The 14,018-nt window shown below is 38.5% G+C and overlaps 1 protein-coding gene across 1 annotated transcript in view; it reads right to left on the reverse strand.

Annotated features, from left to right (window-relative positions):
- The window catches only part of LOC139729560 (uncharacterized), a 35,574-nt gene that overhangs the window by 5,054 nt on the left and 16,502 nt on the right, over positions 1-14,018 (reverse strand). The window contains exons 2-3 of the mRNA XM_071640485.1: positions 2,379-2,514; positions 1,205-1,308 (exon numbers count right to left, since the gene is read on the reverse strand). Of these exons, the coding sequence (XP_071496586.1) occupies positions 1,205-1,308; positions 2,379-2,514 (240 nt within the window). The remainder of the gene's footprint in view (positions 1-1,204; positions 1,309-2,378; positions 2,515-14,018) is intronic.

Below are 14,018 nucleotides of genomic sequence, written 5' to 3' on the forward strand. Positions count from 1 at the left end.
TAAATCATTACTCTATTTCATGATGACCTTACTTTAAGAAAAAAAAAATGAAACGTCTGTTTTTGCATTCTAATTCTTCATACTTCATATGTTTGTTGATTCTTTCTTTCAATTTACCTGACTTTGTAAGCTCTAATAACGTCACAAATGCAGTCATACATTCGAAGTTGTTCGAAAACAACAACAAGCCAAAGCAGTTCCAGCACTTTTCTATTGATCTCTTTACTGGGGCATGCAGACGTACTGTCTTTTTTTCGCAATAATTAGAATGGAACACCGCTATGTGCAGCAACCGACATTGGCCGTACTTTAATTGTCTTACCTTTCACGATATTTCACATTGGTATACATATACACAAACACAAAGACCTGCGCTAATGTATCGCACACGCACTTAATAGGCTATGATGTTATTCGTTGCCTGAAAAAAAAACAAAAAACAAAAAACAAATACAACCGAACTACACGATATGGCATTGCACAAGCAACGGCTAATCAATTCTGAATAGTTTACTTGTCGCTTTGGTAACCGCACTTAACATAACTTGCATTTATTACAGATCTCTTCCCAACACAGGGCCTCTATGCACATTGTTCGTCTACCGTAGATCTCATCCATGGTTGAAGCAAACACACGAATTAAAGTGCAACAATGCCGATATGGTATGTCTCGCTCAATGCTTCAATATTCCATACTACATCCCACCCAAGTTTGTAGACAGAAATTGGTGTATGAGACCTCCACATTCTCTCCTAATTAATTATTACTGACCATCTTTTGTGAAAAAGTATCAATCACATTAGCGGTGATCGACTTCATTATATTGGATGGTGGTTTGAAAGCATCTAAATATTTGGTTAATTTATGTACATTCTGCTCCGTTTCAATGCGTCGTGATCCTTAACCAAAACAGCACAAACAAGCATAAAACGAGAATTCTTATAAATGTTCGCTGTCCACACATGTAATTCGGAATTAAAAGGATTTAAATGGGATTATGGATGTGTTTATATGTATTTGCGTACATACGCATGCATAAATTACGCAAACACATGAAAATAGATACACATTCATGTGTGTGTCTGAAAAAAATTCGTTGTTAGTCGGTTCTTCCCCTCCAAGGCATAAAAGATGGGTTTAATAGGAAATCATAACAACAAATATTTTTAATAAAAACCAAAAAAGGGGAAATGGTATAATTACCAAAATGGAATAGACGGCTCCTTCATGTCCTTTGAATGTTCTCTTGAGCGCTCCCGATTTAGCGTCGTATACTCTGGCCAGGCCATCACCACATGCTGTGTAAACTGTAGGAGGAGCGTACCAAAGATGGCATACAAAACGTTTAGAAAAAATGACACCTGCTTATACACTGTGAATAAAACTGCATATTTTTCTCCTTCTAATGATAATGTGCGAAATTTTCAAATATTATGACGAAAATGTTGGTGCTTTCATTTATATCCGGAAGACTGTATAATGGGAACAATTTAAAAGCACCAACAAATATCTGAAAAGCTGTAAATGTTGCAAACAAGGGTGAATTCGTAATCAGTGTGGTACAATCATATTTTTTTTCAATTTTATTACAAACAATAGTTTGTCATGCTGTATTGGTCAAAGCCAAAAAACAAAACAAAACAAAACAAAACAAAACCCTCCATAATTGCCCCAATGCGTGCAGATATTTGTACGCGTAAATTCATTAACATTAACTCTGCCTCAAAAAGTCAATGGGTTACGCTGTGTTCCTTCACCCAATATATCAACTTCCAAGTAAATCTCTAACATTTTCTCCAATCGAACTTGGTTTAGTTATAGACTTGTTCATGTGACATATGACTGTGTTTATTTTCACTGATTGATCGCCTTTGTATAAAAATTATTCATCGATTTTTTGGAAAAAAAGAAGAAGATTCGAATGTCTATAGATGGAGGTATGTGAAATAGTATAATAGATTTATATATATATATATATATATATATATATATATATATATATATATACTGATATATATATATATATATATATATATATATATATATATATATAAGTAACAAAGCTGCAACAAAGTTCATGCTGTATTCACCAACGGTTTATTTCTTCACACAAATTTTCGAGCGTCTCGCCGCCCTTTCTCAAGTGTTGATACTGATACTCTCAGTATCAACACTTGAGAAAGGGCGGCGAGACGCTCGAAAATTTGTGTGAAGAAATAAACCGTTGGTGAATACAGCATGAACTTTAGTTGCAGCTTTGTTACTTATCTTTTTATCTTGCCAACACGTGGACTACCTTATCAACATATATATATATATATATATATATATATATATATATATATATATATATAATATACTGTAGGGGAAATCTTACCGAGGCCGTCTCTGAACTTCACTGCTTGTACTGTGTGCTTATGACCTTGGTAGGTGCGAGTGAGATCACCGAACTCCGTTACCCAGCAACGAACTGTCTGGTCAGCACTACCCGTGTACATCAGCTTGTTTATGACCTGCAAGAAGCAATCAAACACAGATTGAACAGAACAAAATATCCAGTGGCAACAATAAAACACAATTTATTACTTTTAGATTCATAATTAAACATAATGAAGTGTATCATTTCGAGTAATAGAAAACTGACAATCAAACATATATGAACTTCACAGAAATAAGCAAATCAGTAATGCTTATGTTCGCAAAATAGTAATACTAATATTTTTAGTGGTAGTGCAGAAAACGATACTGAAACGCTGTTGACGGTAGCAAGCATGGTTAATGATGATTATTCCTGTTTTTAATACTTAATCATGATTGTAATGCTTGTGATGAACACCTTGGTATAAAAGTTGATATAAAGAGAGAAAAAAAAATGGAAAGAAAAGAGGATTAACTGTTCACACTTGTAAGGTTTTCCACATCATGTGTTTAGCCAGTAAACAGAGAAACGATTTCCGCTATATATGTCTCTTTGTCGGTAGTTCTGCAGTGATAGACATCCTGGTATAATGCGAAATAGCATCATAATAATATGCCGATTATATTTCTTTTACCATTGTTATCATCAAACGGTCCACGAGAAATTAAAACAAAGCGAAAGAGACATTTATTAACCTCTAGGCAAAATAGTTATGTGAGAGTCAACTTATTGTAATTTCTAACTAATGCGCATTACTGTACACACCACGCGAACGCTTACAACTTGAACATGACAAGCTCGAAATTTTCGCATTTCCATCATTGGCAATGAGAAACATAATGTTTGGGGTAGTCAATGACCGTAATCTTTCGTGGAACATTCACATTGATCACATCATAAGAAAAAGAAAGTTTTTTTTTTTTTTGGTGTGTGTGTGTGTGTGTGTGTGTGTGTGTGTTTTGGGGTTGTGTTTTGTTTTGTTTTGTTCGTTTGTTTGTTGTTGTTTTTAGTGTATACCTGCTGAGAAGATTACGCCAGTTCACAAACCATGCATGCAGCGTACTACTACGGTTTATAGTCATTCAGAATGTTTTATTTCTTGTTTACTTGAATTGGTTTGTATACGGCAAGGAACAAAAATGTATCATTTTTCATCAAGCACCCAAAAAGCCGGTGGCTTCAGACCCCTCTAAATTAAGACTAGAAACTTCTAGGTATACAGTCACGTGCGTTTGAGACACGTGCGCACGGCTGCTTTCAAGCACACTAAATAATGCAAAGCAGAAGCGGTCATAATGCCATCGAACGCGGTGTAGCTGTGTAAATTGTGCGCTCTTTAATCATCTTGTCTAGTGTTTTCGGTGCGTTGTTCTTGTTGTTGCTTTGAAAATTAGAGTTTAATACTATACAAGTATCTTTAAACTACATGTTTTGCGTAGGTGTGTGGATTCGGAGTAGCATCATTATTTGTGCATGAGAAATGGCGCCTCTTGCGTTTATTGTTGGTGTTTTTGCTTGTGTGTGCGTCTGCTTGTGTTACGTGAGTGCTTAAGATGTGTGGTGTATGATTGATTAGTTTTCTCTGAGTTGATTTGACGACTCTGACATGGCCTTGAATGTCGAGTTACAGACAAAAAAAAATCCAAAACAAAGTAGGAAAAAAGAGTGAAAAATATCTCGGCCATTTCAAATCCAATTTTCATCAAGTAAACTTTGACTCCCTCTAAGAATTGTATGCTCTTTTATATTTCACAGGAGGTTTCTCATTATCTCACAAAAAAAAGTTGGAAACCTGAGGCTCCATCTCAAACACAACTAAAACATATTTTTGATTATCTTCATCCCTTTCCCCCATACTCTACACAAGTCGACTGTACACCTTCAACTATGTGGTTACCTTCAAACTTTGGATGGAGACCCTATGAGGGCTGGTCGAAGCAGCAGAACCATGAGAATAGGGACTGAGATTCCGCGGTATAACCAGGGAGGAGAGTTTCTTCACACCTTCCTGGTATAGCTGCTCTTTTCATTCCGCCAGCAATGATTGTGTGCCTTTTTTAGCGTTTGTTTGTTTTGTTTGTTTGTTTGTTTGTTTGTTTGTTTTGTGGTTAACCGTTAGGCCCTGTATTTCATGGTAAAAAAAGTATATGGTATTTTGTAATGAAGACGTATTCTATACTGCGTTTTACCCTGCTATATCATGTTATCTTTAATTACTTCTATAATAGTTCTTGATTTAAAGTTACCTACTACTCAGTGGACCAGATTCACTCAGGAACGAAGGACATGCACAACAGGCACCGTGCCGGCTTGTTTCGGATTATTTCGCGCTTTCTTCGGCATGGCTATTCGGACGAGATGATTATGTACGAAGATATTTTAGGCAAGTAATTACAGCCGAATGCAAATGCGGAGTCTACCTATACGTTCTCGCTGTAATTTCATTTGGCTAATTGGCTATACTTCACTGCACCCGTCGCGAGTGCAAGATGACAAGCGCACGATGCTCACAATATTGCCCGAGCACTCCCCAGCACATAGTGCATAAACTTCGCTCTACATCTCTCTCTTCCCCTCCCTCCCCTATCTCCCCGTCACTATATGTCTCTCCCCCCTTTTACATCAAACACACACACACACACACACACACACATACACACACACACTCTTTCCATCTCTCTCTTTTCCCCTGTTTTTTATCTGTCTCTCTCTCTTTTTACGACGCGTAAGTATACATGAGGTCCACAAGCATTTTGTCCATATCAAATAGTGATTAATGCGTATCTCAAGTACGAGGTCTAGAAAAGCGAGAGCGAGAGAAAAAAAAAAGACAAAGCATCTTTCATTGGAGTGCATGCTATAAGCTTCAAACACAATAACGAGTGTCTCAGGGGACTTGCTATCGCCAAAGACCGTTCTTTTGAAACAGACTACCGTCGGTGACTGTAATACTATAAGCAAACTGTGTATTGCTAGGGCAATTCCATGCCATGTACAAATCCAATTACAATTCCAAGTACAATTCCAAGTAATATTTCATGTCATGATCAAATTTACTGACCTAGATTGAAAGAAACATCAGATGGGAAAAAGGATAGAGGTGTCGCCAATGTTAACCGTTTTGCGCGCGTATGATTGTATTTCATTACAGCCATCTTGGAAATAATGTGGAAACGCACTTTATAAGGTTAAACAGTAAGTGCAAGGAACTGGAGGGCGAGAATTTTCAAAACAGTACGCACAAAATGAAGAGAGAGAGAGAGAGTGTGTGTGTGTGTGTGTGCGTGTACTGGTGACTGTGGACAGTGTGTCCGATGAGATGGGTTTTTTTCTACCGATCGACACTCAAAGAACTCGAGGATTGAAATGAAATGCCAGAATAGATTCAACATTTATTTTTTTTTATATCACTATCCAGTATAATTTCCTCACCACTTTACGAAGTGTATTCGTGATATTGTGTCACTGTGAGTTGTAAAAAAAATAAATAAAAAAAGAATCTTACTGAGGACAGGGATATGGACTCGGCAGATGTGGTAAGACTCGGACAAGAAATAGAAACCCCCCCCCCCCCCCCACCAAGAAAAAAAGAGAGAGAGAGAGAGTATTGCTGATCCGTACACTTTATTGGATTTTCACCACTTTATAGTGGAGAAAGACAGTTGACACTATTAATTTTGACTTATTAAGTGGTTGGCATTTTCGATTACTTTTCGTTGCTGATGTGAAATTAGTTACTTTTTTGATAAATGTGTGTATATATATATATATATATATATATATATATATACATATACATGTGTGTTTATGTGCGACTGGAGCAAAATGAATGGAAATGTCCTCACGATAAAGGTTCACAAATGACTGCGAGAACACGCCCAGTTTTACGGCACATGGGAAACAGCGATCGAAAGTTACCACCGTTCATCGCACGATCGGCATCTCACCATTACTGTATACTTAGTATAGTGATATAATAGTGCTACAGGACCTTGATCATTTGGGACTCATTACACTCGCCAGTAATAGGCCTATCACTTAATTTGATTGTTATCGCATATCAGTGCTCAGAGGGTAATAACTGATTGCTCAAATTGAATTCCAACGCTCTAACGATAGATTTTTTTTTCGTTTAAAGGGGGCTCTGCTTTATTCAGCTTCACTTCCATTGCCGTCAGAAATTGTGTCAAAAACTGGATGTCGACAAAAAGCAGTAATTCCATTGGGAAAAATGGATTGTCACGTCAACAGGAGACAACAAAATATTTTAATTTTACTCATGCTGATTGGTACTTACTACGAATGTTTAAATGGTTCCTTTCTCCTCCCACCCCCCCCCCAAAAAAAAATGGTTTCTGCAAACTACATTCTTCTCATTGGTCTTTTCTTTGGTTTGAAACTATGACATGCATGTTTTTCATTCGTTAAATACCTCTTAAATCTATCCTACAGTCAACTATTGTGTACTCAAAATCATCTTCACACTATCAAACTTATGCGTTTTACATGGCCGACTATGTGGACACACTGTGCACACTGTAGGACACTATGTTCCCATAGTCGACTTTAACATGGACACCCTTATTTACATAGCCGACTAAGGTTGTGTTCATCATATTTCCCCAGTTTGAAAGAGCTTTCCACGCCTACTTTCAAAAGTCGTTTCCAAAGCCCTTTGCAAACGCCTTCCGAAATGAGTCGCGTGTATCAACTCATCGCCAACACGAAAACTTGCCTTGTCACTGCACAGCTGCATTGCGCCGTTTGACTCGAGGAGAAGGGATCTAAATACAATACAGCGTGCGCAGTACAAAGCTGTTTCGAAACAGCTTTGCGTTTATCTCGCTTATAGAAACATGTCTCTGGCTGAAACCAGTTTCGAAAAGCAACAATTTGTGGTTTTCAATAAGGCTTTCCGAACCCCATAATCAAAACAGCTTTGCGTTCATCATCTTTAAAAAAAAAAAAAAAAATCAATGAAAGCAGTTTAGAAAACCTGTTTCTGCTGAAAAAAAAGGAGTTGATAAACGCACCCTTCGTGAACACAATGTGTACACACTGTGGGACTTGGATGTATTCACATAACCGACTATGTGGACACACAGTGAACACACTGTGGACCACTGTGCTCACATAGTCGACTATGTAAACACACTGTGCACACTGTGGGCACTGTTTTCACATAGCCGACTATATGGACACACTGTGAACACACTGTGGGACACTGTTTTCACATAGCCGACTATGTGGACACACTGTGAACACACTGTGGGACACTGTTTTCACATAGCCGACTATGTGGACACACTGTGAACACGCTGTGGGGCACTGTTTTCACATAGCCGACTATGTAGACACACTGTGAACACATTGTGGGACACGGTTTTCACATAGCCGACTATGTGGACAAACTTTGACCACACTGTGGGACACTGTGTTCTTTCCGCAAGCCAGGGTATGCCATTGCGACAACCCAGAGGACGACGAAAGACGGCCTTGAGAAATAAGATAGGGTCAGAGAAAATGAGAAATAAAGGAGTGAGAAAGAGATGTAGAGAGAGAAATAAGCAGGCAGACTAGGAGAAAGAGGTAAAGAGAGAGCAAGAGGGAGAGAGGGAGGGAAGGATGAGCGAATGAGGTGAAGCGTTTAAAGATTTGCTTATTATTATTATTATTATTTTTTTTTTTTTTTTTTGGTGGTGGTTGCGCGCGCCCGGTGGCTGCCCGCCAGCAGAGCTCTTAATTCTTCGCTTATTTCTCCTGTTGTAAGTTTTTCATTGAGTGTGTATTGTACTCTATCTTTGAATGTTTGTCTTCAAGCACTTGCTGGACAAATTGTAGTGATTTTGTACTGTTTTTGCGCATTTACAGTGGATTGATTTTTCAGTACAGCTACAGTGTATACAGCGCAGACAACCACAGCCATTTTATACTTGCTATAGCATAGGCTTAACTGCACTTGATTCTGTGTGGTTCACTCTCACTGACACAATGTTACCATTGGCATTGCATTCTTTTGTATTTGTTGCCCTTCTTTTGTGTAATAGCACTCACAGACCTATCACAGACCTATTGTCGTATGTGTGCTACCCAGCCTGGTATGTCCCATGGCTCTACTGTACAACCAAAGGGCAAGTACATTGGGAGCCCCATACTGTACTACTCCAATACTGTATCAACTTATCGTGTAAAGTTGCTTATATGTGGGGATATTAACCCGAATCCAGGCCCTTCTGAAGATGTGTCTGATTCTATAACTTTTGGCACACGCAATTCTAGGGTTCGATATTCTAGTGAGCTTCTTCACTCATACAACTGTGGCAGTAAATCCCCAAAATGGCGTGAAGAAAACAAAGAAGTATGGAGGAGTATTCTGTCCCTGGGTATCGGTCGGAGGTCGAAGACACATCGAGGGAAAAGAGGAGGTTATGACAAATTTAGTGACCATCTTAGATTCTTTACAATCAATGCCCGATCTCTTTGTAATAAGTCAACAATTTTTCAAGATTTTGTTGTTGATAACAAGTTTGATATAGTTGCAGTGACTGAGACTTGGCTGACTCCATTAGATGATGCAGCCATCACAGATCTCACTCCACCCGGTTTTGTATTTCTGCACCAGCCCCGAGCCTCCAGGCGTGGTGGAGGTGTTGGGTTCTTGTACAGGGACAATCTCTCTGTAGTTATCAATCCATCAGATCACCATTTAAGTTTCGAATCTATGTCAGCCGTGGTCTCTAACAACACTACTAGTTTTGAGATTGTAGTTATGTACAGACCACCAGCATATCGTTCTTTTTCATCTTTTATTGATGAGTTCTCGGATTTGTTAGATGAAAAGTTGTATAAGTTATCTTCTCTCGTAATCACAGGAGATCTTAATATACACTTAGATAAGCTCTCATCCCAGTACACGCAGAAGTTCAACGACCTCGTCGATGGCCATGGACTCCGCCAGTCGGTGACTACACCTACACATGATCATGGCCATATTCTCGACGTCATCTTGATACGGCAATCTGACAGACTGCTATTTTCTAACACACGAGTTATTCCCGGCATCTCCGACCATTCCGCCGTAACCTGCTTGTTTCGTTTGAACAAGCCAGAGAGGAATGATGCTACGTTCTCATCTCGCAACATAAAATGCATCAACAGGACTGATTTCGCCAACGACGTGTCTGACAGTAACATTTTGTCCTTGTCAACAGCCGACGTTGATGATGCTGTGAAACGCTACAATTCAGAACTTAGCAGGTTACTGGACATTCACGCACCAGCCAAGACTCGGAAAGTGAAGTCTCATCAGTACAGTCCCTGGTATGACTATGGTATCTCTGAAGCAAGAAAAGAGCGGCGGCGACTTGAGAGGAGATGGCGCAACAATGGAAAGCTGCAGACAGACAGAAAGTTGTTCTGTGATCAGAGAGACCGAGTAAACTACCTTGTGTCCAGAGCCAAACGCATCTATCACACCAGACTCATCGAAAACTGCGGAGATGATCATAAGAAGCTTTCCAACGTCGCCAATCGACTTTTGAACCGCAAACAGTCATCTCCATTGGCTAAACATGTCGATGGCTGTGCCATGGCTGAAACTTTTAGTCAGTTTTTTCATTCGAAAGTTGAAAAAATCCGAGATAATTTCAATTGTAATGTTGTACTACCTGAATCTGAACCTGTTACCTCTTCCACACTGGAAACCTTCCAGCATACAACTACTGAAGAAATACTTCTCCTTCTTCGTAAATTGCCTCCTAAATCCTGTCCATTGGATCCGGTTCCAACCATTCTCTTAAAGGACTGCGCACCCACGTTTGCCCCGATTATTTCTCAAATTGTTAACCTCAGTATCGAGCAAGCTACCGTACCCTTATCTTTAAAGAAAGGTCTGATCCGTCCTTTGCTGAAAAAACCTTCATTGGATAAGGAATCACTGACAAGTTATCGTCCTGTATGCAATCTTTCATTTTTGTTCAAGATTTTAGAGAGAGTTGTGTTTTCAAGACTCTCAGACTATTATGCTGGAACATGGTCTATTCGATCCTTTACAGTCGGCTTATCGCCCTCACCAGAGTGTGGAGACCCTTTTGATAAATGTTTCTAGTTATATTTTAAGGGAAATGGATTCTGGATCCGTCACAGCAATGGTTTTGTTGGATCTGTCTTCGGCCTTCGACACTGTAGATCACAAAATTCTTGTCAATACACTTTAATACAAGTTTGGGTATCCAGGGACAAGCTCTCGAATGGTTTAAATCATACCTATCACACCATTCACAGTTTGTTCTTTTGAATGGTGTCACATCGTCTTCAAAGCCATTAGGCTGTGGTGTACCTCAAGGCTCTGTTGGCGGGCCCACCCTTTTTTCTATCTATTTGATCGGTCTGCGGAAAATATTTCAAAGGCATTCTGTTCGGTACCATCTATATGCAGACGACATACAAGTTTTTGTATCTTTTCCACCACATCAAATCCAAGCATCTCATGCACTGCGCTGTCTAGAAAATTGCATCATTGATATTGATGCTTGGATGAGGTCTAACTCATTGTTTCTAAACCACAGCAAGTGTGAATTTATCCTTTTTGGTTCTAAATCTCACTTGAATAAGTTGGATATTAATTGTATTTCGATTGTAGGTAATGATATTCCTCTGTCAAAGTCATGTCGCAATCTGGGTGTTATGTTTGACTCTCACATGGCTATGTCTGATCAAATCACCAACATTTCTAAATCAGTCCGTTATCAATTGCGCAATATTGGTTTTATTCGCAAGTATTTGACTCGCTCTGCCACAGAAAAACTTGTTCATGCACTTATTTCTTCACGCCTTGATTTCGGTAATGGTTTGTTTTTCAATCTACCAAACTCGCAAATTGCCCAATTACAAAAGCTACAAAATGCCGCTGCACGTATTGTTTCTTTGTCAAGTAAACGCAGTCATATCACACCTATCCTGAAGAGTCTTCGTTGGTTGCCTGTACAGGAGCGTATTCGGTTTAAGATACTTCTTTTGGTTTATCACGTTATTGAGGGAACAGCTCCTGATTACAATGTTTGTTTGTTTCGTCAATACCAGCCTTCACGAACTCTTCGATCCTCAACTTCAGGTCTCTTACATATTCCGTTTTCTAGGAAATCTTGGGGGGAACGAGCTTTCGCTCACGCTGGACCAACACTGTGGAATTCACTTCCTCGTGAGCTGAAAGACTCAAGCTCTATAACATCTTTCAGGAGTAATGTAAAATCCTATTTGTTTAGCAGTGCATTTTGAAGACCAGTGTCTTTTGAAGACAGACTTTCATGTCTTTTTTTTTCTGCTTCTTCATCTTCTTCTATTACGGTGATGTACTTGTATCTTCAGTCTGTTTGCTTTGATGTACAATTGTAAAGCGTCTTGAGCATTTAATCAAAGTGGAGAACGGCGCTATAGAAATTGTATGTATGTATGTATTATTATTATTATTTCAAATCAAAACTCAAGTTAATATTTTATTTTAGTGTCTCTGATATTCCGTAACTTCTGTTGTCACGTTCTTTGTCTCTGTGTATCTTCCACAAGGCCCTCAGGAAAACGGTGCTTAACACCGATGATGAAGCCACTTTGAATAGTCAAATGGAAAGTGATACAGTATACAAATGATATGAATAGATACCTTAAATTGACTGAAGTGATAATGACAAGCTGTGTTATTCGTTAATACAACCCCCCCCCCACACCAGAATAGCTCCCTTTTTAACGTGTCAATCATGTTTCATTTAATCAAGACAGAGTATGCGGCGCGCGTGAGTCAGCATTTTTTGAGTGTCCGCTGAACTTTGACAACTGATTAGTTAACTATAATCGTGGCAGCGCCCTGTGATGAAATGCCACAAGAAGCAATAGCTTTGAGGACATCATGCACTCTCATATAAATATACCCCAGAGGGAAGTATCTATTATCGCATTCAATCGTCTGAGGACACTGATGACAGGCTGATTTTGCTATAACACACATTTCCCATAGACACCTGCCCGTTATACTCGGGACTCGTCCTCTACGGGTTTCACACATTCTATCCGAACTGGGTTCAATGGCGAGTGCCAAAAAACCGGCATAACTCTGAACTCTCATCGATTATTTAGAGGTACTTACAACTGAGACCTGGCAGTTGAGTGCAGATAATTGAGATGACTTTTAATGACCGCCAGCAGTGCCAGTGCTGCCACAGCCATGGAGCTGAAAGCTTAATTTACCATTTGTGACTCTGCACCTCAAAACAAACAAAAAGTCGCCAGTCATGAATTTTTAGTTAAGACCATATTCTGAAAGAAGAGACTTTAAGCTTTAAAATGATGTATAACTCAAATCAAATGGACTCCCTTAACCTATCTAAATATTGGAAAGAAAACACAAACTCAGGAAAAGTTTGAACTGAGAAAAGAGGCTCTGAAGTACAGTGTCTATTCAAGCGCTTAATCTTTACCAAACCGTGCTGGCTGTGCGATGAATGGGACAAAAAAACAGGAAGTAAACCACCAGAGTAACAACAATGAAGGGATTATCAGATTAAACTGAAATTAAGCATGCCTCATTAACACATTCTGTCCATAATTCATGCCAACTTTCAAAGCAGTAGCACTATCCTTTCAAAAGTTATTAGAGTTGAAAGTGAAGAGTGTGGACAAGGTTTTTCAGAAATGAAAAAGGGATTCTAAAGACACACCTAATCACACTATTCTACCAAAAATGTTCGAGATAAACTGCTAAAAAAACACACTTTCCTGCCCGTTTTATGATACCAAATTTTAGCATAATGTAAAAGAAGACCCGCTCTTTTAGAAAATATGAAAAAGTCAAGTTCGGCTAGGTTGACCCTTTTCACTTATTTTCAGTCCTCACATAAAATCAGTGTGTGCGACTTAATGTTCGTTTTGAGGTGCACGGTCACATTTGCAGATGAATAAAAAATCCAGCATTAGTGCTTTAAAATATTTCTGATAGGGATAGGCAAGGGATAGAAATAACCACTGTAAAAATTTAGATAAGTAAAATTGATGTTAAGTATTGTTAAATATAAGTATACAAATTGTGAAGAATGGTTATGATTAAAATGTTTCTAGACTAAACCGTCTAAAGTTACGGTTTATTGAGAAAAATACAGACATCTCCTTGTATTTCAGGCTTTATCGAGAAAATTTCATATGATAGGATGTTTTGTAGTACAACGGACCTACGCAAATGCATTAAATGGGATATCTTGAATATTTTTTAAATCACCGTTCCTAAAGGTTAACAGGACCTTTAATGTTTAACTTTAAAAAAAAATGAAGACATGAGAAACTTTAGAAAAAAGTATAAAAAAAGATTCATTTAGCATTGTTGATTCGTCTATACGCAATGATACAATATTCTATTTATCCACTCAGGATGTCTCATGTAATGCCATTCAAATTATACCAAATTTATTTTCTGCTTATGTTTATCTATCTGTCTGTATTTGGTCTGCGATAATAAAGAGGTGAATGTATATTACCTTAATGTGACTAGGTGATAGTATTCACGCGCTATAAGTATAATCTACCCAACACTGTGCCAATAAAACTGTCTTTTAG

Source organism: Diadema antillarum, unplaced genomic scaffold (genome assembly GCF_040938485.1).
Source record: "Diadema antillarum isolate AM-2024a unplaced genomic scaffold, OU_Dant_1.0 seq00000246_RagTag, whole genome shotgun sequence".
In the NCBI taxonomy this organism is placed as follows: Eukaryota; Metazoa; Echinodermata; class Echinoidea; order Diadematoida; family Diadematidae; genus Diadema; species Diadema antillarum.